The sequence below is a fragment of the Talpa europaea genome, assembly GCF_964194135.1.
Source record: "Talpa europaea genome assembly, chromosome: 6".
NCBI lineage: Eukaryota > Metazoa > Chordata > Mammalia > Eulipotyphla > Talpidae > Talpa > Talpa europaea.
Genome location: NC_140072.1, coordinates 45,304,230 through 45,329,942, shown reverse-complemented (window position 1 = coordinate 45,329,942; position 25,713 = coordinate 45,304,230). Strand labels below are relative to the sequence as shown.

General features: G+C 45.2%; 1 protein-coding gene across 1 annotated transcript in view; it reads right to left on the bottom strand.

Moving 5' to 3' along the window:
- Window positions 1-25,713, bottom strand: part of POLR1A (RNA polymerase I subunit A) — a gene marked incomplete at both ends in the record, with an annotated part of 62,428 nt that overhangs the window by 10,047 nt on the left and 26,668 nt on the right. The window contains 14 exons of the mRNA XM_084234547.1: window positions 1,598-1,755; window positions 2,207-2,342; window positions 2,685-2,852; window positions 4,681-4,895; window positions 5,798-6,019; window positions 6,382-6,547; window positions 8,717-8,799; window positions 9,221-9,373; window positions 10,372-10,470; window positions 12,044-12,202; window positions 12,320-12,402; window positions 14,148-14,331; window positions 15,695-15,844; window positions 23,695-23,886. Of these exons, the coding sequence (XP_084090673.1) occupies window positions 1,598-1,755; window positions 2,207-2,342; window positions 2,685-2,852; window positions 4,681-4,895; window positions 5,798-6,019; window positions 6,382-6,547; window positions 8,717-8,799; window positions 9,221-9,373; window positions 10,372-10,470; window positions 12,044-12,202; window positions 12,320-12,402; window positions 14,148-14,331; window positions 15,695-15,844; window positions 23,695-23,886 (2,168 nt within the window). The remainder of the gene's footprint in view (window positions 1-1,597; window positions 1,756-2,206; window positions 2,343-2,684; window positions 2,853-4,680; window positions 4,896-5,797; window positions 6,020-6,381; window positions 6,548-8,716; window positions 8,800-9,220; window positions 9,374-10,371; window positions 10,471-12,043; window positions 12,203-12,319; window positions 12,403-14,147; window positions 14,332-15,694; window positions 15,845-23,694; window positions 23,887-25,713) is intronic.

The following is a 25,713-nucleotide window of genomic DNA, read 5'->3' as shown; positions in this document are numbered from 1 at the left end:
GATTTCTCAGAAAAGGGCTGCCTGGCTAGCACAAACATGCAGTGCACTTGGGAGCTATGTTCCTTCCTGTTAATTAATGAGCCTGCAAGCTGGTTTACAGACAGGTCTCCTGTGACACGGCCCTGCATCACGAGAGCACTGGCCCACCTAGTAAAATGAACCGTTTCCATCCAGGCAAAGGGCAATGCAGGTATTCCCCAAGGCCCAGTCAGTGAACCCTGTCCAAAGGGCTGAGTTCACAGTCAAGTTCATCTACCACTACACCACCCACCCTAAGTGCCATTTGTTTAGAGGGGTCAGCCTGAAGTCAGTTACCACCCTCAGGTGAGAGGGAACAATAGGGCCAAATGGCAGAAGACTTGCTCTCTCCCAGTGAATTCCTTGTCCCCTACCCCCAAGACTGGACTATAAATGGGCATCCCTTAGCACCCGTCTGGGAAGACTACATGCAGAGGACTTTCTGCCTCTACCGGCATACCTGAGCTGCTCCATATCTGAGTTGCTCCAGGAGGCCCTGGGAGCTGATCTAGATTATAGTAGTGGTCAGAGGCCAAATCCTGCCACAGGTGGGATCTGTGGAGCCTTCCCAGGCTTTTAAAAACATATGAATGACTTGTTGATATTTAAAATTAGGAAACTTATTTATGAAAGCAGAAGTAAGGAACCAAGTAGTCACAGACAAAACATATGAATGACTTGTTGATATTTAAAATTAGGAAACTTATTTATGAAAGCAGAAGTAAGGAACCAAGTAGTCACAGACAGACAAAAAAAACAAGTGGGGGATAGAGACTTTTTCTTTTTTTTGAACCAAAAGATCTGGCCACCCCAGCCCATATTCCCATTCCCTTGAGGTGGGCTCTGAAGTGCCATCCTGCTGGGGACCCCCCTCAGTGCACTTTACATCTGTCACATGTCGGGCCCACAACCACTCGAGTCTGCACTCCATGATTTAGGGTCAGCTGGTGAGTCAAATGTACTTGGCTGCCTCTTTCCAGCTTGCCCCAGGCCCAATACACTCATCCTACTATTCTTGTGCAATGAGCATTGTGGCCTAGGCTTTTCAAATGTCCAATAGTAACTTAACCTTTAGAGAAAAAGGTCATTCTTCCTACCAGAAGGCACCAGAATTTCTCTCTAAGAAGTTGGAAGTAACCCAGTTAGTTGTGGGCCTAGAGCAGCATGCCAACCGTATCCTGTTCATTCTTAACAGGTTATAAATGTACTAGGAACCACATTATGCTGCCTGAAATACCACATATTGTCACGTATTAACACCACGTGCTGGTGATAGCGCAGCATCTCTGTAACGTGGCTCCATGCTCTCTAGGGGACACACCTTTACATCTTAAAACCTACAAATTAAAGTAGTTAAGACACATCAACCAGAGAAAAGAAGAGTATTCCAGGGGTGGCACGTGGTTAATGCCATCACCTCATCAGATTAAGGGTGAGGTTTCCAGATTAGGTTGCAGGGTCTATTTGTCTTCCTAAATACTTCTCTTGGACTCATTTAGGCAAATGTGTACAAACTCTGAGAGTTCTGCAGCCAGGAGCACTCAAAGCCAATGACCAAGTCAAATAACAGAGTCCTGACCTTGTTTCCATGAAATGCAGGACATCCTCGGGTCGCAGGCACTTCTCTTGCTGATAATATGCATGTGGCAGGAACTGAAACCGCAGCTGGTACACTCTGAACTTGTTCTGCTTTTCCCCTATGCAGAAGGACTCCTGGACATCAATTTTCTGCAACACCTTGAACCAGATGAACAGAGAGAACCCAATATGCCAGGGTCCCAGGGGACTGGGCATTGTAAGGGGGCTATGGGAAATAGGAGGGTTTGGGCCATAAGCTAAAGCCCCAAAGAAACTCCAGTGAACTCTGTTGGTGCAAGATCTTTGGGGGAAAAAATGGGTCCTGCAGTTAGCAGGTCACCCCCAGAAAATGGCCGTAGGCTGAGAAGAGTGGGCTTCAGTGGGGCTGGCAAAATATCACAGGAAGCATTTCCTCTTTAAGGCACATGTGGATATGGCAGCACCAATGATTACTTTTAAAGCTTCTTGACCCATTCCTGCTCAGCACCTAGCAGAGAATGCTTCTCTCACTGGTGGAAGTCTGAGCTCAGTCAACAAAATCTGTCCTTCATGGATAGGGGTGCAGGTAAATGCCTCCACCCGGGCAGACACGTCTCAGGAAGACCATTACCTCTCCTAAGCACACCCTGGTGAGCTGCTTCTTCAGGCTTTTCACTCTCTTCAGGGCTTTCTTAGTGTTGAACACAGGCACGCTCATCATGGGCGTCTTGATGTTGGCACTGGCCACCATGAGAATCTCCCTCAACCTGTAACACAGAACAGGGAAGCACCCAATCACCAAAGCTACACAGATTCCCTATCTGTGTGAGACCTTTCTTGTAAAAGATATACGAGTCCTGGGATCTGACAGAGGCCTATGGATCTTGCAGAAAAATATGCTGGGCCAAAGTGTCCCAGCTCTGGCCCCGTATGTGACACCCAGTGATATGTGACACCCAGTGACTCTATCAGTGTCCTCCATTGGAATATTGACCCTAGGACAGGGCTGTGTCACACACGCAAGCATGCACATGCTAACTCTCTCATTTAATGACTTTTTGGGAAGGGACAGGACAGACCCCACCCTGTGTACCCTTGCGGTCCTGCACCTTGGAATGCCCAGAGTGACGTTCATCTCGCCTCTGCCGGCAAAGTGGAAAGTGTTTAGAGTCATCTGTGTGGAGGGCTCCCCGATGCTCTGGGCAGCCAGCAGGCCCACGGCCTCACCCGGGTCACACAGTGAGCGCTGCCACTTCAGCTGCAGCAGGGTCCTCAACCTGATGAGGCAGGAGATGGCAGGGGTTAGGAGCAGATATGACTTGTCTGTTAGGAGCTGACACCATCACCCGAAACCAGGGTGCACGAACTGTTCTCTCTCCCTTTTTTGGAGCCTGTTTTTCCTAGCTGAATGGTCCTTCTAATCCTTAAATTCCTTCTAGAAACCCAGGGATGTCCCGAATTACACAGCACCGACCCCAGCTGGATTGCTGAAGCTCTAGGTGTAAACACTTGACTGCTCCATTTCCTGAAATGTCATGTGTGCACTCTGTACCACCAGCCCCCTAAGCAGTGAGAACTCCTGGTCTCATGATTCACATTTCCCTTTGTCTATTATTTTTCCCCACTCGTTGTGAGTTTGGTGACGGCTTAAACTTCCCTTTGTACAAACTAGGAAGAGGGTTCACTAAGCTGTTATGGGAAGGGCAAGAGACTGGGGTGTTTATTTTCTTAATTGGTGCAAATCACTGCAGGCCATATCAGAAGTATACATGCTACACAGTTTTGTAATTTACTAACCATTCTTTCTAGAAAAGCTGGCCCTTTTAGAACAGCCACTAGGGAGACTAATACCCCAACATATAGAACAAGGAAGTAGCCCAACAAATTTAGATTAAATGGATGTATGTGCGAATAGCAGTGAAGGTTGCGTGGTATCAGTATTCCTGATAGGAAAGTCTTTGAATACCTGCAGAACTTTGGAACTCTACCAGCTTCCTACTTACTAACAGGTCCCCTGCCAGAGCTGTGGAAACAACTGCTTCTCTGTCTTGGCCCTCAGAACCCATGAGCTGCTCACCAGGGCTATTCCCCCTACTCCCGACACAGTACTGCTGGAGGGAGCCACTGACATGGTCAATGCCGGCATCCTGAGCCACAAAGCAGCAAGACCAGAATCTCACTCTAACCAAAAAATCTGCTGGCAGCTGGGCTAATCCAGCATGATTTAATATATCTGGGAATCTGAGAGCTGGCTGGAGACTACTCTAAGTGCCAAAAAGAGAAAGCTCTGTCCCTTCCATCTAGTTGCTCCACTCCAGGGTCTGTGTTTGCTCACTTGCCTTTACTAATTCCCAACCCCTGCTGCAGCCCCACGCTGACCTTGGCAGCCTCTCCACACACCTTGCTGGATTCACCAGGTACAGGATGAAAAGCTAGGCAGGGGCAGCTACCTCAGAGGCTTCTAGTTCTGCAGGTCAGGCTTAGTAAGCTGATCAGGAAGGACCCCTAGAACCGCTCCAAGATCAACCCCTCACGCTGGCATTCCTTGAGGGCACTTTTAAGGATTTTACCCACTGTGGCTTGGTGCAGCTTCATGCCTGGCTTCTCACCTGCCTAGAACACCAATATTTTTCCTGTTTTATCTTCTTGTGTGGAGGTGAGGACTTCACGTGGTCCTTTCCCTGAGGATCTAAAACCCAAAACTTAAAGGACCACCAGAGTAAGCAAATCCAACCCATGAAAAGGTTGAGAAGTCACAGGGCAGTGCATTACCCTGGGGCACAGAGCTGGCAGCTGCTAACAGTGATCAGATTCCCTGACACACCAAATTCAAAAGGGGTCTTATCTGCAAGCCTGTCCCAGCAGAGGACTCTTCTCCGTCTTGCCCAAAGGCGGGTATCGACTCTGTCTACCTGCTCTTGTCTGTCCAGAGCCCTGCTCCTCTGTTTGACTTTCCTCCCCTCTGCTGAGTCTCACATCAGGAGGCTGCCCTCCCCTTCCAGAGTGGGTAGGGATGGATGTGAGGGGGAGATGTGCCCTCTGTATATACCATGTAACAAATGGTATATACATGGTGTATACCATGTAACAAATGAAAGGCATTACCTGTCCAGAGAAAGCTCTGCTTTTTCATAATTCTTCTCTGCTTGGGATGCCCACTCACAACTGTAGTCATCCATCTTTTTCTCAAATGTTTCCGATACTGATGCAAAGTAGATGTCTGGGCGCCAGATTGACAGGCTAGGGTCAGGACAAGGGGCTGCCTTCTTCTGGTACTTCCTCCGGCTCTGCTCATCTAACTCATACCACATCTTCAACATCTGAAATGAAGGATGGACCTTAGCAATGCTGAACAATGCCAGGAAAGGGCTTCTCTTCCTGGGACACACAGCAACGTAAGGAGAATCAAAGGCACTGCCTTTATATAACAGCAGGGAAAGGGGACAGAAATCAGATTGCCCTGAGAAAACCATTTTAGCATTTAAAGCAAGGAGAAACCAATCCATCCAAGGAATGCTCCTTCACCATGACTAGGAGCTCTTCATCTTGGCTCAATCATGCACAGGTATGGAGCGCATGTAAGTTACTGTCTAAACTGGGATTTTTTGACAGTAAAGTGGGGAACTATTAGTAAGAACGCTAGGACAGGAAGCAAAGCTAGGGACCATGCTGGATCGCTGTTTGTGCCTGCCCAGGCTTTCACAAGCTCGATGCCCAAAGTCACCCCATAGGGACTGCGTCAAAGTCCCTCCCCAACGAGCCCCCTTGTCTCCTTCCCAGGATTCCAGTTGTTTCACGAATGGGAAACCCAGCAACAGAGAGGGAGGTAGGAGGAGAGTGAAGAGTGAAGCTGAGCACTTATCCCCCACCTATTCTAAGGTTCTCCCAGCGTGAGGCCAGGCTTCTCTACTGAGGACTCCTGTCAACGGGTCTCTGCCCACAGCCACCCTCTCCACTCCTGGTGACCGCTCTCCCTGTTCCTTCACATCTGGGATGGCGAGGAAGCCCAGTTATGAATCTCTATTAGTTTTCCCCAAACCCTGCCCATATCTTTGGAATGAGTTCCCTCCTAAAATATTCGAGTGCCTCTTGTTCCCTGACTGACAGTGAATGAAGCCAGATTATAATATTATACCTTCTATTAGGAAAACAATCCCTATTCCTTCCAACCCTGATTGAGGCCTGTATGTGCCCGGCACTGGGGATACAGCCCCCAAGTCACCTGGTGAGTCCCAAGGCTGCGGCCATTCTGGTTTGCATCCTCGAGGTTCAAGGCTTTCACAGCTGCCTGTATTTTCTGGGAATAATTCAAGAAGGCGCCTCTTCTCAGGAGGGTGTTAGAATGCTTGCTTTGCCATTTTTTGATGGCTCTGAAGTGGCGTAGAGCTTTTTGGGGCTCTGCTCTGGATAAAACCTCATGCAGATGCTTCGATTTCATTATCACCTAAATAGCACACATGAGACAAGATGTGAGAGTCACACAACTTCATCGGGTGAAGATGGCTGGGGTAGAGCCCTATAATCTAGAACCCAGCACACAGCAAATGCCCCCAAGTGGCAGCTATTGTTCTAGAAATGTGTGTGCCTTTCTGCCCTCTGATATGATGAAAGCCCACAAAGGGGATAACAAAATGTCAAGTATGTCCAAGCATCGGATCAGTGCTTTAAAAACTCTTCCACCTCCACTTTTGACAGCTTCTCCGACTGGGTGACAAAGTTCAGGGTGCCTGAGTTCTCTCCTTGGGTGGGAGACCCATCGCACAGGTCCTGCCCCCACCCCCAGGTGCCAGGGGTCAGGCCCACTACCTCGTAGTTGCTGGCAAGGAAAGGGAACTGCTTGGGCTGCAGGAACTGTGTCTTGGGGATGTCGAGGCCGTCCTCCCCATACAGGAACTGCACCACACTGCCATCACTGTCACGGACTGTCAGATCATACTGGACCACCAGCCCCTCCAGGTGTTTGATGATGCACCTGTACAGAGACCACCAGCTCAGGGCCCACCACCAGGCTCACCACCTCCCATGACAGTCTCTGACAGGGACAGGGACAGCAGAGGGTAGGGTGTGAGGTGGGGCTGTGGAATTGGGAAGAGGACTACTGTCTTGCAGCCTAGTGGGATTCCAGGACAGATTGGATCCTATTGCTCCACCTTCACTCCCACCTTCAGGCCCAGGTGCTGGGCTACAGTCTGTCTTTTTCCTCTTCTGCACCAGAGTTCGCTGGGGACCAGTGCCCTTAGATCACAAGGTAGGCAAAGCAACAGGATTTATCTTGCTCCAAGGACAAGCTCAGTGCTGATTGTCACTGTCTTCTTGGCACTAAGTTCAGGGACTGGCAAGACTGGGGCTAAAAACCCACCTCCCCTTTGCTGGAAAGGCTTAAGTGTCACTCGTGCCCTCTGCTCTCTTCTTGCCTCATTGGGCTCTAGCTCTTAGCACCTGCAACAGCCTCTGAAGGTGCATCCCCGGCCTCTCCTGAGCTTCACGCCTTGTATCTAAGGGTCCACTAGACATGTCTATTGGAACATCCCTCTGTTGCTGCCTCAGACCACCCACCCTGTCTCTCATGTCCCTTGCAGCATCTTGCTCTCTTATCAGTTGTGCCACTGTGCACTGTGCACTGGTGTCTGAAAACTCTGTTGCATCGGATGCCTCACTGCCTCTCATACATTACTGCCCACTGCCCCAAGTCTTTGCTGCATTGGCTTTTTCCTAACCACTGCCACCCTCAGAAATCAGTCTTCCAACCTTTAGCTGAACCTTCACCACAGCTGTGCTAGATTCCTTCAAACCAACCTGAAGCCCTGAAGTTGCCCTCTCTGTCATAAACCTCCATCTGCGGTGGATGCCGCAGATGTTTGCCCCAGTGGCTACCCTTCCATTCCAGCCAAGATCCTCAATACTCTCCATCTTCCCACCTGTATTCACTCAGCTTTAGGGACCCCCGTCTACAGACTTTTGGTCTCTCATTTTTCCTACATTGCATATTCACTCTTAAATGTTTTAAAATTACGACAGTGGAGTAAACCCTGCTCATGGAAGGAGTTGATCCATGACCCTAAGAGGAGAGCTTGCCCAATCACAGGGTACTCACTCCCGGTTTGGCACTGCCAGGTTAGCACCTCACCAACAGGCCATCCAGGTGTGTGTCCACCCAAGCCCTTACATCCCCTTCTCAACCCAATAACACGGATGCAGCCTTGGGAGTCAAGAAGGAAAGGTATTCCGCTTTAGGAAATCTGGAGCTAAGAGAAACAGGAAAAAAAAATCTGGAGCTAAGAGAAGCAGGAAGCACGAAAAAGGAGAAGCTGGAGCATACAGGAGACCTTGCAGGGAGAAAGAAAGGAGCTGTGCCGCGCTATCCAGCAGTCTATCTAGTTCCTGGGAACATAATATAAAATCAGGCCCGAGGAGTATGCGGATATATTTTTGTTGTCTCCTCCATTTCCCACTACCATTTCTATAACACAGGGTCTCTAGGCTCAGAAAGATTACCAAGGCAAAACCAAAACCAACCAAACAAACACCAAAAAAAAACCCCAAGTCAGAGCCTTGCGACATTAAAACCCAAAGGAAGGAGGATGTGGTAAAGGGGTCTGCTACTACCGACACCCCACTCTGCCAGGCACTGTGGAATCAAACCTGTTTAGTTTTAATTCATTCTCCTACCTGCCCATATAGGCCTGTCAGAGCGGCTTTGTGACCCCTTTCCTCCCAGAAAGGAACAAAAATAAGCAGGTCTGGGCTGGGATCCCCACTGTGATGCCTGTACCTAGAGGGACAGTAACAGAGTCACAGGCAGGGGCCCTGGGCCCGGAACCCTCTCTGCACTGTCCCAGGATGCTGAGTCCTCCCAGGGTGGAGGCCAAGCTCGTCACTACTTTCCTACACCCGTAACTTCCCCAGGAAGTGGCACACCCAGGGAACACAGGGAACCTGCATGTGAACCTCTGAGCTTATGCTCTGCCAAGCCTTTAAAAGGAGAATAATTCTGGCTACTCTCTGTCTCAGTCACCCATGAATATTTTAAAAGTTTATTCATGCCAAGGGACTCTTCAGTGCACTGTCAATGAAAATTGAGAGAGGTGAATGGTGCTGGGACACTGATGCATCTAGAGGTGGCAGAGCAGGGGCTTTTTACCTTTGGAGGTAGCCAGAGCGGCTGGTTTTCACAGCAGTGTCGACCAGACCCTCTCGTCCTGCCATGCAGTGGAAGAAGAACTCCTGTGGGAGAAATGGGAACCAGGTCCCGGATGTGGCAGTGAGGACAGTGTGCTTCCTGAAGGCAGGATCAAGCCAAAGCCTCCAGTGACCTGCCTGCTCTCTCAGGGCCCTTGGGTTTAACAGTTCCAGTGGCCCCTGGTCACTTCTGCCCTTTCTTATTTTCTTATTTTTCTCATCTATCAGCAAACACTTACTGAGCCCCCACTACGTGCCAGGCCCTGTACTAGGCTCTGGCTTTAAAGGATGTGACATACTTGTATCTGTTTGGTCCTCATGGGGCATTGGATCTAGTGGGCAAGCACCAAATGGACATTTATTACTTGACCTTCCCTGCTTGGAGTTGTTGGTGAAGGTCACAGGACTCCTCCCACCGAGTCTAGAAATGAGGAAAAATGCTAAAAGGAAAAACAAAAATACATACGGGAGGTTTGATACCAGTGAGGAATCTGCCAGTGACAAAGCCACCAGCCCTGGGGGTGAATTCGTAAGGTTCAAAGCAGGGTAGTGACTTGCCAGATGCCATCAGTGGGGGTCTCCGACCTTCCAATTCAATCTGCCCCAGCAGGCATGAAATCTAGGGAAAAGAAAACCCAAAAGAAACTCAAGACCCACATGGGTGTTAGAGAACATTTTGTCCTAGCAGAAGAGGGCCTGCTCTGCAAGAAAAGCTGCAAAGAAACTGAGTTCTCAAAGAGGGATTGGCGGCCCAATCCCTCTGTAGCAGGCTGAAGCCTCCCAGGCCCTCCTCACCCGGATTTTTAAACATGCCAGGGAAGCTTGCATTTTAAGAAGATAACCAAGTCTTTCTTTTGTTGACTGATAAGAGATTTTTTATATTTGTAGTCAACTGAAAATGATGATATTCATCAAAGAAGCTATATCAAACTCATCACGTTATACTTGGAAGAGGCCAGCATGTCCTTCTGGGGAAACCAAGGCATGCAGGAAAAAGGAAGTTGTGATAATATAAATATTGTAAATATTCTTGGGAAATAGAGCAGTGTGTCTAGATTCCACTTTAGTCAAGGGGGTTTTGAAACCCATTCCTACTGCTCTATACTCAACAACAAAGAGATGATCTCTAAGACCCTCTCAAGGTCATCAAGATAAAAAAAAAGGTATAATTTGTGAAACTGCTATGATAGCATTGCAATAATCTGAGGAGATAATGTACCTCACATTAAGGACTAAGAATCCTGCAAGACAATGCTTATATTAAATGAAAAAAGTACATCATGCAAAATTAAAGGATCTCAGCTACAGTCTTTATGTATCACAGTGTTTATAAATAGTATAAACACATTTAATATGATTTTATGATACACATATTTACAAGATATACACATATTATACATATCGATATATGTTTATATCTGTTTTGGTCTCTAACATTCACATGCCAACAGTAGCTAGCACCTGTAACGACTCTATATGCTTTTATATTTTTTAATACTTGCCATATTTTATACAGAACATAGGTCCTTTTGAAAATCAGAAACAAATCTAAAAACTGCCTCATAAGATTACCCCATCTTCTGGCTAACCGGCCAGGCAGCCCGCCTTTGCTCACACCTGCATGGTGTTCACAGTTGAACCTTTGGCTCCAGACTGCACCATCATCTGCAAGTTGTTCTCTGGGAACTGTCTGTGCAAGCCAAAGGGCATGCATGCCTGCAGAGTAAATAAACACATGGTCAAAAGGTAAGTTCACCTGACAGAGCATGTCCTCAGTTCCTACATACCTGGCAATGACGACCAATGACCACATCATGTTCACTAAGAACACACTGCCTGAGCACCATGTGGGAGCCCTGCCTCAGCTCCAGGGCTAATGAAAGCAAGTAAAGCCCCCCCGGTGGAGCCAGGTGGAGATGCTGGGAGGGGATTCTGACTCTACTTAAGCCTCTGCCTTAGGATTGCAGAGACCAAGGCCAAACAGGAAAGACGGAGTCTGAGTGGGAATAGGGGAGCTGGAGAGACAGGAAGTAGTTCTGAAAGGCTTCTGAGACAACACCCCCACCCCAGCATTCCCAATCAACCCTAAAAGCTGAGCCCTCTGGTTCTCTGGAAGGTGCTGGTGGGGAGGCTCTGTTGAATAAAACCACTTTGTTTTTTTTTTTAAATTAAATGACTTTTTTTTTTTTAAAGATTTTTTATTTATTTATACAAGCACTGGGTACAGTCAGAAGCACGGGAGGGTGAGAGGATTCACCAGAGACAGAGCGGGGAGCAGAGCAGGCAGACTGATGAAACACACTGCTGAGGGGAGCAGCGGGCGGCAGGAGAGGTCTGCATGGAGAGGTCTGCGCGCCATGCGGGACCCTCGCCAGTGGCCGGGGATCGAACCAGCGCTGCAGAGGCTGCGGGCAGCTTCGCAACCCAGCGCTCAACCGCTGCGCCACCAGGGAGGCCCTTGAATAAAACCTCTTAAGGACAGAACTTGTATCAAACTGAGGTCTGTGTTCACACCAATCAAAAGGACAACACTGACAAATATTGACTTTTATTGAACACTGGCCTTGCCTGCTCCTCAGGCTGAGACTCACGGCATAGGAGTCAGGACGAAGGCCAGGCTGGCTACAGGACTCAGAGTCCTGCCTCTGGGGTGGAAAGGTAGAGAGAACCAGTTCTGCTCTTCACTTGTGGAGGGTTTTCACTCTTCTTTCTCAACTGCACAAGAAGGGGCTTTGGCGAATTTACACAGAGTTCCCACCGTGCAAGAGCACTGTGGAAATTTGTTCATCAATCCTCTGAGCAACCCTATGAGGCAGGTAGTCCTCACATCCCTACTCCCAACTGAGGAAACTAAAGCAGGAACTGGTTACATCCCACTCCTGAGGTTACACAGCAAATACATGGCAGAGTCTGGATTTGAACCCAGGTCTTCATCCCCTGCCCTGCTATATAAGCAGGATTCTTCATTCTGCATTTCTACTCAGCAGTGGCCCTAGAGGAAAGATTTTCTTCCTTCAGTCCCCTTTAATGCGGTCACCCAAAATACACTTTAAAAGAAAATTAGTGTTCCTTCTTAGCATTAATTACAGACCCTACACCTGGGTGAAGGAATAAAGTCCTTGAGTTTTCAAGATGATAAATTCTACCCATCCCATCTTGCATCTCACCTAGTCAGCTGTTCCAAAGGGTCTTGGGTGAGAATCAAATGTAATTAGAAAAACACAAAAAACCCCACCAAAAGACAGCATTCAAAAATGGTGGCAATCAGTGCATGCATTACTGGACTAACCTTGTTAATCTCATTGCTGTAATGGTTCACTTCCTCCTTGAACTTCAAATCAATCATGTTAAAGTCCCTCTGGTCTTTGCCCAGATGGGCATCCTGCCATTTTCCTCGGACCTCATCACATGCTGCTGTTTCTGGCAGATTTAATGCAGTCCTGATAGCCTAGAATGAGAAAAGGAACATGTTGGAGGCTGCAGCCAACTGAGGAAGGTATGGGCTGCATTCTGTAGGCGACCCAATCCCTCTGTGGCAGGCTGAAGCCTCCCAGGCCCTCCTCACCCGGGGCCCACAGTGGGTGGACTCTTCAATGATCCTGTGTCTCTTGACATCTGCCTTCGGCTTAACCAAAATGTCTTCCACGCCTGTGAAGTAAAACAGACAAGCTTGATGTGGGACCAGGGGTGACGTCTCACCAGAATGGAAACTCGGTGTGGTTAGGGCATGGAGCACTATGCCACATACACAGGGAGCATGTGAACAATGATGTATTGATGTTATTAAGAGGTTGTCCTGATGTCTTAAGCGCTTCCCAGAGGCCAAACATTATAATCCCCATTTTAATAATGATGAAACTAAAGCTCAAACTTGAGCAACTCACCCAAAGTTACACAGATAGAAAGTAAACCTAGACCTAAGCTCCAAACTTAGCCACTTGCTAAATGGCAAAGCTCAATAAATACATGTTGGATAAATGGGCTAGAGGTGAAGGTTTAGAGTGAAAATCCAGGTGTAGGGTCTAGAAAAGTCTAAAAGAAGAGAGGGAAGGAGAGACATCGTGGTCTTGGCCCCTAGAAGTCACCGAGACTACCCAATACATGTGCGTGGCAGGCACACAGAAACACACTTGAGCCTGGATCACTCCATTGAAGCCTGTCCTGGCTCCAAAGGGTTGAGGAATGTCTCACCTTGGGCAATAGCTCTTTCTACTTCAACTTTCAATAAAACTATTTTCTACCTGTATAAGTGGTACTGTACTCAAGTCTTTCAGTCGCGATGTGAGTGGGAAAGAAAACAATAGCTGTTCTGTTCAAAAGCTGGGCTAACACACCTGGAATTCCCAGTGCAATGTTGTGGAAGCTTGAGGGCCTCTACAGAACATACTTTAGTGGGAGAGGAAAGAAACAGTGCTCCTGGGAGAAAGCTATAACCACAAAAGTGGGTCCTTCCATGAGGTCAGTATGGACCCATCATGCTGTCCCCCTTCACTAACTGCTCCCTGGTGGTGAGGGCTGGAATGAAGGCAACACCCCTAGTCTGCCCTTGCCTCAGAGCTCGATGGCCAGCTTGATATGCTCTCTCAGTCTCATGTGATCTGCACTGGAGTTTGTACCCAGGAGGCCAACTTTTCTTTGTGCCATGTGCCAAAGAGAGCTATAAGCATAGCTTGCTTGTCACTATTTGGTCCTTATGATGATCTGGGTATGGGACTTCTATGCATTTTTCAAGATTTTTTTATTCAAGGGGGCTCATCCCAGCAAAAATCATGAGTCTGGAATTGGTCCAAATGTTTAGTAATACGAAGCAGGTAAATAAACTACTATATATCTACACAACTAAAATAATCTACAGGAAGGAATGCAGGGGAATGTGAGTATGAAAAATAGCCTCAGGACGTTTTCTGTCCCATAAAAGGTGAAGTCAAGAAAGAGACAGAGGGGCCTCCCCTGGTGGCGCAGCGGTTGAGCGCTGGGCTGTGGAGCTGCCCACAGGCTCTGCAGCACCAGTTCGATCCCTGGCTGCCGGCGAGGGCCCCACATGGCGCGCAGACCTCTCCTGCCGCACCCACTGCTCCTCTCAACAGTGTATTTCATCAGCCTGCCTGTTCTGTTCCTCACTCTGGCTCTGGTGAATCCTCTTACCCTCCCGTGTTTCTGACTGTACCCAGTGCTTGTATAAATAAATAAATAAATCTTAAAAAAAAAAAAAGAGACAGAATGGAAATGCGGACAGAGGTGTCACTGCTGGTTGATGGTGAAGAAACACTGGCTGGGGGGAGGATGTATGGAAAGCCCCAAGGAGTGAGGCTGTTAAATGTCACTGATGGCCCAGTGAAGGTGTCCTCAGATAGGAGCCTGGCAACTCCCCTAGGCCACAGGCCAGCACTCACCCAGGGTGAAGCCTCTGTAGAGCTGCAAGTAGGCGGTGAAGAGGCGGGCCAGGCAGGTGAGGACCTTGCCACTGGTCTCACCCCCATAGATCTCATAGCAGCAGTGCACCAGGCCGTAGGCGGAGCTCCCATAGTGCGCCTTGTCCAGCACTCCACAGAGAAGTTCCCCTGCTCTGATGATCACCTGTGAAGGAGACGGCCATCAATGCTGGGCTGGAGGTGACACCTGCTGTGTGAGCCATCTCCCTCCTCTACACATTTCTTAATCTTACAATACATGTTCCCTCACCATAACCTGCCACTAGTCTTTGATGAAAAGTAGGGTATAAATGGAATCAAGTGTTTTTTTGGCTTGGTTTTTTAAACAAACGAAGTGAGCACATATAGACCCATGAGTTTTTAAAAATTGTTTTCAGGGACAACACTCTGTATATACATGTGAACATTTCAGTGTGTTCATCCATCCTCTTGCTCCCCCATCAATTACACTATCTTGAGGTAAAAGACCTTGTGAGTGGAAGTGACAACATCTAGAATCAAAGCTTCATCATTGTGCCGTTGGCCTAGGTACCCCCTACTTTATACTCTGGGATTAAGAACAATGTAACCTTTCTGATACCCTTTAAAGCCTGAATTTGTACTTTCACAAAGTTGGGTTCGAGCATTGTGAGAATTTCTTGCTGGGCCCTCCTGGTGGCGCAAGGGATTAAAGTCTCGGCATTATGAAGCTATTGGCAGCCACTGCAGCACGAGTTCGATCCCCAGCCAGGGAGCTAACCCACGTGGCACAGCAGACTTCTCCTGTCTCACCCGCTGCTCCCCTCAGCAGGGTATTTCAGTCAATCTGCCTGTTCTGCTCCCCACTCTGTCTCTGGTGAATCCTCCCACCCTCACACATCTGGGCTACACCCCAGCTCTTATATGCATAAATAAAATGAATTAAAAAAAAAAGAATTTCTTGCTATATAATGCAGCATACATTAAGCAGCTTTGGTTCTGAATAGAATGTCTATTAGACTCTAGAAGCTTAGGACTTGTGAGCTGGGGACTTGGGGATGCTCTCCACCAAGAACAGGCAGAGGCCTTAGAAATCTTTGGGGAGTGTGGGGGGTTTGGAGGTGGGTGGTCGGGCACAGTCTTACTCTCTGGCAGTTCACTGTGGCCTGAGTTTGACTGCCCTGGGTCTATACCCAAGACTGATTCCCAACACACAGAGCTGGAAGGTGTGGAACCTTGTAGCAATTTGCTGATCTTAAGTCACTAAAGGATCTTAAGAGAAAACAGATTCTGCATTTCCAAGCTTTGCAGAGTCAAGTCCAGAGGCCTACTGCTGGAGAACACTTCCTAGGCTGGCTGAGTTTTCCACTAAGGGTCAAATGCTAACAAATTAACTCTGACCCTTTCCAAAACCAAAAGTTGACACCAGTGCGGGCAGGTTTTGAGGCGTGGCAACTGTTTCTGCACATGGACCTCCATTTTTCTCTGATTTAAATCATGGTGTCTAAATCCAGGACTAGAAGACTTCAACCCACACTCTGCAGCCATACCTGGGACTCACACATTGAGTTGGGGTTAAAGTTGGGAATGGGCCGAGGAGACTCCTTCACCCAGGCTTTCCCGCTGATCTTCGCCTTTCCTGCTAAGTTCAGTGGGATCTGATCCTCTGGAATGATGTTGATAAGCAGCGTTGATACTACCTGAAAAGAAAAAGAAAACAAAGTTAATGGTGTGGGGAGGAGAAGTGAGATGTTGCCTTTTAGGACCTCCTCTTTCTGTTCATCCTGAAAAGTCAGATAAGTCCATTCTAGTGATTTATAGGCAGAGCAAGAAGACTAACAGTTGTAGCTGTGGGGGCAGTTGCTCTCAGTTCTTTTCTACTGACATAGAAAGGAAGCTTAGGAGCGGGAAAGTCCATCACTAAGAACTTCACCGGGATTTTCATTTCCCAAAACAGTTCTTTTAAAATGAGTAATTAGGGCCTCCCCGGTGGCGCAGCGGTTGAGCGCTGGGTTGCGAAGCTGCCCGCGGCCTCTGCGGCGCCGGCGCCGATTCGATCCCCGGCTGCTCCCCGGCCACCAGAGGAGGGTCCCACATGGCGCGCAGACCTCTCCTGCCGCCCGCTGCTCCCCTCAGCAGTGTACTTCGGTCCTTCTGCCTGCTCTGCTCCCCACTCTGGCTCCGGTGAATTTTCTCACCCTCCCGTGCTTCTGACTGTACCCAGTGCATGTATAAACAAAACAAACAAACAAATAAATAAATAACATGCCTCTATAAAAATAAAATAAAATAAATAAAATGAGTAATTACCTAGATTTGAATTAAGCGCCTGAACAGACCAAAGGGAGGAGAGACAAAAGTAAATTGCTGTGGGTTATAGTAAAAAAAGGATTTCAGTATGTGGTAAAAAACAAAAATAAAGACAGCAGGGTTGAGAGAGATAAAGGGGCTCTTCACACTGCTCTATGCCAGGAGAAGGCAGCTGACACAACATCAGGCCTTGGACTAAGGTAAAGGCTGAAGAACACTTTCGAGGCATCCTCCCCTGCTTTAGAACACATCAAGATAGGTGACAATGATTAAGTAAGTTAGTAACATCCTCCCCTACAGCAGCTTTGGCTTTCTGGTGGGTGCCAAGGAAGAAAAGGGAGCAAAGACAAGAACTGAGAGCTTTTCCTCTGAAGAGCTTCACACAGAAGGCCTGAGGCATCCACCTGAGAAGCAGACTATAGAGTGAAGCTTTGCAGACAAGGGATGTCCCAGTGTCTACTCCATCACTGACTGGTCATGTGCTGCTGGCCAAGTGACAATGCACTTAGCCTTAGCATGTTCATTTGTAGAACTAGACAAGATCCTTTCATTCAGCAATTACATGTCGAGTGCTTACTAGGCACCAAGTGCTGGGAAAAGTCATGAACAAAGTAGCCACTGTCCTCAGTGCCTTCATTCTTGAGGGCATCCATGCTTCGGAGGAAAAAAAAATAGGGAAGGAGGACCAGAATAGCAAGTGGGGGGTGAGTATTTGGAATTTTAAATAAGATGTGTAGGGAGGGTCTCTCCAAGAAGGCATTGAGGAAAGAAGCTGTGAGAGATCATGTTATTTCTAGGGGGGAAAGCAAGGTTGTAGGCTTTTAGTTTGAGTGAGAAAAAAAGCCATTTGGCAGGTTTTGATCGCAGTATTGAGATGAAAAAAATGCTATAGAGAATAAGCTTCCTGAGAGACACTGCCAGAAAGGATTAGTGCTTTAGAAGTGGTTATTAAAGCAACCTGAGTGGGGCACACTGCACGATGCAGACGCTGTCTGAGGTCCATCACAGGACACGCTAGTTTTGTGACTGCTCAGCAACTCAGTAGCTCCCATACAATTAGTTTTTATAGATTTAATGCCAGAAATAAATTGATTTGACTGGAATTCATTATGGTTATTGAGAGGCTGGGCAGTCTTGCACCTACCTGAAGGGGACCCATCAGTGATCATTCATTCAAAAAGTAGCTGACTACAGGAGGTCAGAAGAGACAATTTGTTAAGCAGTCACTCCACAGAGAACCAATGTGAAGCAGCTGTATCTAGGGATAATGCTGGGTTGTCTCCAGAGTGATCAAGAGCACACATTCTCAGATGCAGCAAGTAGCAGACAGGTTGGGGTAACAGGCATGAGGGCTGAGGAGGAGCTAGGAAATGTCATCTGGCATCAACAGCTCTTTCTATGCCTGTATAAGAGTCCAAGAAGCATCTTCATATGTGCACAATGGGATAAGAACAGTAATGAGAGCAGCTACCTTTTCAGGCAAGGAGTTGAGGGTCAAGTGGCTACACCAGAATCTTTAATCAAGACAGACAATACCCCTTATTATCTCAGCAGACAACCAGAAAGGTCATGCATAATCCATTCTCTCCACAAGGCCAGCACTGCAAGACAAGGAGGCAGGAGGGTGAGAGTTCTCTGGGATGCTAATCAAAAGATGCACCTCAACCAAAGTGCCAAGTGTACCTCGGGAACTACCAGGCAATGCACAGTCAGGATGGGAAGTCTGTGTGAAAGGTAACAGAAATACATGTTTCCAACCATCCAAACTCAGGGACATATGACCTGCCATCTCATCTACCAAATTAAGGGACAGTATATAAACACCAACACACTTGCATGATTAAAAAAATACTCAACAGACTAGGACTAAAAGGGACCATCATCAACCTAATAAAGAGAAGGCATCCAGGAAAAACCCACAGCTTAGGGGCCTCCTGATGGCACAGGTTAAATTCTCATTGCTATCAATCTATTGCCAGCCACTGTGACACTAGTTTGATCCCCTGCCAGGGAGCTAGCCCACCTGGCGAGGCAGACCTCTCCATCTTGCCCACTGCTCCCCTCACCAGTGTATTTCAGTAGATCCACCTGTTCTGCTCCCCACTGTCTCTGGTGAAGCCTCTCACCTCAGCACCTCTGGCCTATACCCCAGTTCTTGTATGCATTAAAAAAAAAACAAAAAAACCAAAAACTTAAAAAAAAAAAAAAGGAAAAGAAAAGCCCACAGCTTACATACTCCTTCTTCAAAGATTTTCTGTCAGGATGAAAAAAAAAATAAAACAATGATGTCTGCACTGGACACTTCTATTCAACAACATACCAGCTGTTCTAGTTGAGAAATTAGACAATAAGAGAAACACAGGAATCCAGATTGGAGAGAAAGAAGAAAAATTACCTGTTTTCATATGACATGATCTTGCAAAATACTACTGGCACTAGTAAACAAAGTTGCAGGGCAGGGATACAGAATGAACATAAAACTGCTTTTCTATGCGTTAACAATGAACACTTTTAGCTACCTATATATCCAAAAGAAATGAAAGCTGTATGCAAGTGGGCAATACCGCAGTCTTGCCAGGGCATGAGTTCTTCCTGGACATCACTGGTAAAGGCTAATTAACTTCATGAGGTCACTTAGACCCTCGACAAGCCTAAAGGAGTTCAGTTTGACAGTGATCTGCCCAGCAAGGTTTACAATGATGCTGAGCACTCAGCAGACACTGTGCGGAAGATGCTGGGGAAAATAAAAAAGGCCTTGGCTTAAGTAGCAAAGGGCCCCTGGTCCATAGGATGTACTGAAGCAGACAGGATACTAATCCTCTCCTGGCTTCCAAACAGACCTGGGGCCTGGCAGTCCCGGTAAGTGATGGGAGCTCCTGTTGAGACTCCGACTTTCCTTGTTCCTGTCTAGCCTCCCTACAGTAAAGCTGCACTGATGTTGGTGGGGTAGTGCAAATAAACTTCCCAAGTTTCTAAATAGGGCTTTTCTTTACATAATCAGACTGAATCACTAACAGATTTTTGTGCAGTGCAGTTATCCCTTCTTCTTTTCATCTATCTGCGAAGAAATAATAACTTATACTAACCTCTCAAGAAATACTAAAAAATCTTGGGCCTCCCTAGTGGCAAGGGGTTAAGAAAGAACCTACAAAGCTGTCTGCAGCCACTGCAGCACAAGTTCGATCCCTGGCCAGGGAGCTACCCACATGGCACAGCAGAGCTCTCCTGTCTTGCCCACTGCTCCCCTCAGCAGTGTATTTCAGTCTGCCTGCCTGTTCTGTTCCCTACTCTGTCTCTGGTGACTCCTCCCACCCCTGCACCTCTGGCCTGTGCCCCAGTTCTTGTATACATAAATAAATAAATCTTTTAAAAAAAACACTAAAAAATCTCAAGTGCGACAAAGCAAAACCTGCGCCTATTTTATTTCATTTAATTATAATTAAATGACCCAGAAACATTATAAAAAAAAGAAAATTTAATACTATTACAAACTAAATTATTATATCATTTTGATGCCACACTTTTTCTCACATTTCTTAGATGGTCACTATGATTGCATGTAGAATCATGAGGTCTACTTCTTACATTAGGCCAGAGAAATTTACAGATTATGACATGACCTTTTTTTTTAAATTTTATTTATTTATTTATACAAGCACTGGGTACAGTCAGAAGCGCGGGAGGGTGAGAGAATTCACCAGAGCCAGAGCAAGGAGCAGAGCAGGCAGAAGGACCGAAGTACACTGCTGAGGGGAGCAGCGGGCGGCAGGAGAGGTCTACAAGCCATGCGGGACCCTCCTCCTGTGGCCAGGGAGCAGCCGGGGATCGAACTGGCGCTGCAGAGGCTGCAGGCAGCTTCGCAACCCAGCGTTCAACCGCTGCACCACCAGGGAGGCCCAACGACATGACCTTTTAAAACCACTATTTTTTAAAATTACTCAATAGCTTAACAAATGATTGTTCCCCAATTTGCTTAACCCCAATTTTGAGAAGCTAGGCTTTTCTAATTTTCTTCCAATCCCAACAATGGTATAATGGACTTCTTTCTTCAAGAAGTTTTTTTCTACATTTCAGATTATTTCCTTAGGCTGGATTCTCAGATCAAAGGGATTATGTATTTATGGTTGTAGATAACCATTTTTTTTGGTCCGTTATTTAATTGTATGTTGAATATATTGCTTACGATGAGACAAAATTTTAATAACTTCTAGATGCTTAACTACTTAAGAATTATGAACTATTCATTCCCAAGATAATTTAAGATGGTTTAGAAAATAAGACATACAAATATGAATAATAAATAATATAAACAGAAGTAATAAAGTAGATAAATACATATATTCAACTATGACACCCAGAAAATCAAAGAAGAAATATTTACCAACTTATTCTTTGAGGCCAGCATTAATTATCCTTATACTAGGCAAAGATACTACAAGAAAAGAAAACTACAGAGAATATGCCTCATGAACACAGGTGCAAAATTTTTTAAAGTTTTAACAAACTGGGCCTCCCTGGTGGTGCAAAGTGTTAAGCACAGAACTGGGAAGCTATCCACAGTCTCTGTAGCATGAGTTCCATCCCCAGCCGGCCAGGGAGCTACCCACATGGCGCAGCTGACTTCTCCTGACTCGCCTGCTGCTCCCCTCAACAGTGTATTTCAGTGGATCTGCCTGTTCTGCTCCCTACTCTGAGTCTGGTGCATCCTCTCATCCCCGCACCTCTGGCCTATACCCCAGTTCTTGTATGCATAACTAAATAAATCTTAAAAAAAAATTTTTAACAAACTGAATTAACCATATATAGACAGGGTAATACCTTAAGGTCGAGCAAGGTTTATCCCAGGAATGCAAAGTTGATTTAATACCTTAAAAGTCAATCAAGTGCTCGCTTCGGCAGCACATATACTAAAATTGGAACGATACAGAGAAGATTAGCATGGCCCCTGCGCAAGGATGACACGCAAATTCGTGAAGCGTTCCATATTTTTGCAATTTGCTGCAACATGGATGGCGCTGGAAGGGATCATGCTCAGCGAAATAAGCCAAAAAGAAAAAGAAAAATACCGGATGGTCTCACTCATAGCAGGAATCTAGAAAACTTAAATAAGGGACCAGGAAAATGAATAACTATAAGAAAGTGAAAATCAAAATCAACAAAAAACTATGAACCAGAGACACTTTTAGGGGGGCGGGGGCGGGAGGGGAGGGATTGGGGTCAGAATGGGGGGCTGCAATTGTATGGGGAATATAACAATAAAATTTATAAAAAAAAAAAAAGAGACTATAGAGGAAAAAAAAAAATAATAAAGAGACAGTCTTGCTTCAAAAAAATAAATAAATAAATAAATAAATAAATCTTTAAAAAAAAAAAAAAGAAAATTTATCTAGCCGGAAGACCAGACGGACCCACTCGATCTTTATTGGTTAAATAATCATTCTCATTGGCACACAGTGGCCATCAGACTATAATGAATGGTGCCCTCTGAAGTTGTGCAATAAAGTGGTGTCACCTCATAAAAAAGCTATTATTGCATTCCTTTTATATTGTGTAGTTTACATTACATCTATGTATGTTTATTAAAAACAATATGTGTATAACTACATAATCTATGTAAGACATATGTTTACACTTTTTATAGTATTACTTAGGCATAAATGATATTAGTACTGCCTGGACTAGATCAATATACTTTGCACTTTATATCAGATATTACAAATCAATTTTATGGAAAACTTTTTAAAATTAAGTTTTATTATTTAAATAAATTACATATTTATGATTCCTTTCTAAAAATAACTATCAGGTACATAGAGGTAATGGATGAAAACCAAAGGAGTGGTGGGCCCATACTATTTATTCTCTTTCCCTATGTTTTTCCATTTTTCTGCAATAAACATATAGTGCTTTCATTAAAAAAAAAAAAAAAAAAGTCAATCAAGTCCAAGGTCCACAGACCCAAAGAACTGTAGGGCTGGAAGAGAGCTTATAAATCATCAATCTGCTATTGCAGCACTATTTACAATAGCTAAAACCTGGAAACAACCCAAATGCCCAAAAATAGATGACTGGATCAAGAAGATGTGGTATATATACACAATGGAATATTATTATTCAGCAATCAAAAAAGATAAACGCAACCATTCGCAGCAATGTGGATGGAGCTAGATGGAATTATGCTCAGTGAAATAAGCCAGAAGGAAAAAGAAAAATATCAGATGTTTTCACTTATAACAGGAATATAGGGGAACCAAATAAGACATCAGTGCAAAAATAATAATAATAGTAACAGTACAAAACACAACAAAGCAAAAACAGACAATTATAAATCAGAGATGTACTGCAGGGGGGGAGGAGGGAAGGGTGAGAGGGAGGGAGGAGCACAGGGAACTGTGGTGATGGTGCACAGGTGCCTTGAGGAAGGAGATTCTATGGGGACTCAATCTGAGAGGGTGGGGGGAAGCAAATATTGTCTAAAAAAATGTAAAAAATTATAAATGTTAATATAAAAAATGAAAAAAGTCATCAATCTGAACTCCTTTGTTTTTTCATTGAGTAACTGAGATCCACAGAGTCAAGATCACACAGCTGATTAGTAGTTAAGTCTGGAGACCCAGTGAGGACTAGAAGTATGTGTTTACTGCATTTCATTATGTGATCACTTTGTATTACTCTAGAGAATGTATAGTGTCATGCTTTGGGAAAGAAAGCCCTAGGTTACACTTACACACACGCAGAGAAAAAAGATAAAAAGTATTGAGTTTGATCCCAATGCTTTGGGAGTTAGAAAGTCCTGGGTTTGTATCCCAACACAACCGCCTATATATTTGGGCACACAACTGAATTTTTTTAAGCCTCAGTGTCCTCATCTGTTAAATGGTGATAATAATGGCCTCTGCACTGCAGGCTGGTTATGTGGATTAAATAAGATAATGTATCTAAAGCATTCACCAACCCCTCCCAACAATTACAACAACTATCAGCTATTACTACCATCTTTGGATTATGAGGACATCATGTTTAAGTTTAAAGCAAAGAACAGAAACCAAGCAGCCTGTTATTAGTGGACAAACTCCCTTGAAACCAATCAGATTTAGGAATCTCACCAAAGAGAAAGTCAGACTGCTATCTGATGTGTCACATTTCTCCGACTCTGGCCTAGCTTCTCTTGGAACACAACCTCTTATTGTGAATGGCCTGTTTCCTTTTTTATATACTCTGGTTGTTTTCTCCCAATTACCTGTTTTCCAGTCCACAGTGGAAAGGGCTTCAGGATGGCAGGTGGGAGGAGCTTCACACGTCCCACTTTGTCTGTGAGTCCTCGGTATACCAGCTCCATGTATTGCTCCCTGGTGAAAAAGCAACCTCGAATGGTCATATTTGCACCTGAAACCATGTGATCTTGGATCAACCCTGCCAATGGTTGGCCATCCTACAAACCAAAACAGACAAAAGAAGAACAAAGATAATTTTAAGTCACATCGTAATTCCTAATCTGCTTGGAGGTCACCTCCTCGCAATAGTCCTCTCTTAGATCCCCATATTGTCCTGCTCCACAGCCTCATGAGCCCAGTGCTGGGATCTCCCACCTGGAGAGCAAACTGCCTCCCTATGCATCTTCCTGACTTGTTTCTATTTATGCCATCTGCCCATTGCTCTACATCAAAACTGTTTCAAACTCATCCAGTTCCCCAAGCCTCCCTTCCATAATCTCATCTGGTACTAATTACTTTAGCATACTTTTGGCATTTCTGCATAAATTTGGTCTGGCTGCTGTGAGTTGTGTGCTTGTTTTTATATTTTGGTTTTATGCTTTAGTGTTTTTCACACATTTCTGGCCTGTTTCTCCACTAAATCAGTCATCCATTAAAAAAATATTTATTGAGAGAGAGCCTACTGTATGGCTAGGCACTGGTTTAAACCTTCAATACACTCTAGTGGACCAAACAGACACAATCCTCTATGATGAGCAAGAGCAGACAGTAAACAAATAATTGGATAAATACATTATCAAAAAGAGTTGAAATGCCATGGAGGAATAACAGGATGGATGATCTTATAGGTCTGAGGTGTATGGATGGTCTGGAATGCTCTCTGTGAGTAGTATTATAGCTGAGCCTGAAGAGTGACTTGGAGTTGGCCAGCAGAGGGACTGAACGAGACATTCTTCAAGAGGGCCTTCTGTGCATGACAACAGAAGGAAAGAACATGCATTATGAATGAGACTTTTAACAACGCAGAACATGGTTGTGTATCTTCCAGATGTCCAAATAAGGACTTTTATAAAAGCCCCAGTTTTGGTGAGTACATTCATCTCTTTTGATACTTTCACTGTCTTTCTGATCCCCAGTTTCCTGAACCTAAATGTGTAGAGGCCTGTGTTCATGGCAACATAAGGCAAACTAAAGTAAAAATAGCTGTGCTCCCACAGACATTCTTTAAGAAGTAGTTTTTCTAAATGTTTCAGTTTATGGGAACCTGACAAAAATCTGTGCCTCGGATGTCAAGTTTGTTATTATTTATTTGTTAAAAACTATCCAAAATTATGGCCATATTTCAAAACTTAGGATAAAGGAAGTCATAAATGCACCCGTGGAGAAGAGCCAAGAATTTAACTACTAACTAACCCACTAATTCAAAGGCTAAAAAGGATGCTTGTCAAACAGTCTAAACAATGCAGCAAGAAAACGTAAAGATTACAGATGGGCTGAATAGGTGCTGTAGATGGAAGGTAAGATGGAGCACACATCCCTACTCATAAAGGCTCTGAGTTTTGAACACGAGTAAAAAATTATACTCTGCAAAGACAAGGTCTTATTTTGCTTGGGGAGTTGGGGGGAGAAAGGAGAAACCCAAACTATTATTACACATTTGACTCATCCCACAGTCTTTAGAGGCAGATAGAGATTTTTTCTTTTGTTTTTCTTCCTTAAAGAACATAATTACAAGTTATATGATCTATTCAGTGCCTTCTTTCACTGTCCAGATTTTTCCATGACTATAAAATTACCTTAATGGCTAAATTGCTTTCAATTTAATGATCATGAATTCTAGGGTGGAATGCTGATTAAAGCAATTTTCTAAGGGTCTACTTATAATTCTGAATTTCTTAAATCCTGCTTAGGATCAGAAAGACCATCGTTGAATTAAAAACCCTGTAAATTGTCAGCTATCATATTCCACTTAATATCATAGCAAAATGACATTACAATTAAGAGTATTTTGTGACTTGAATTTTCTAGCTAAGTAGAAGTCAGGA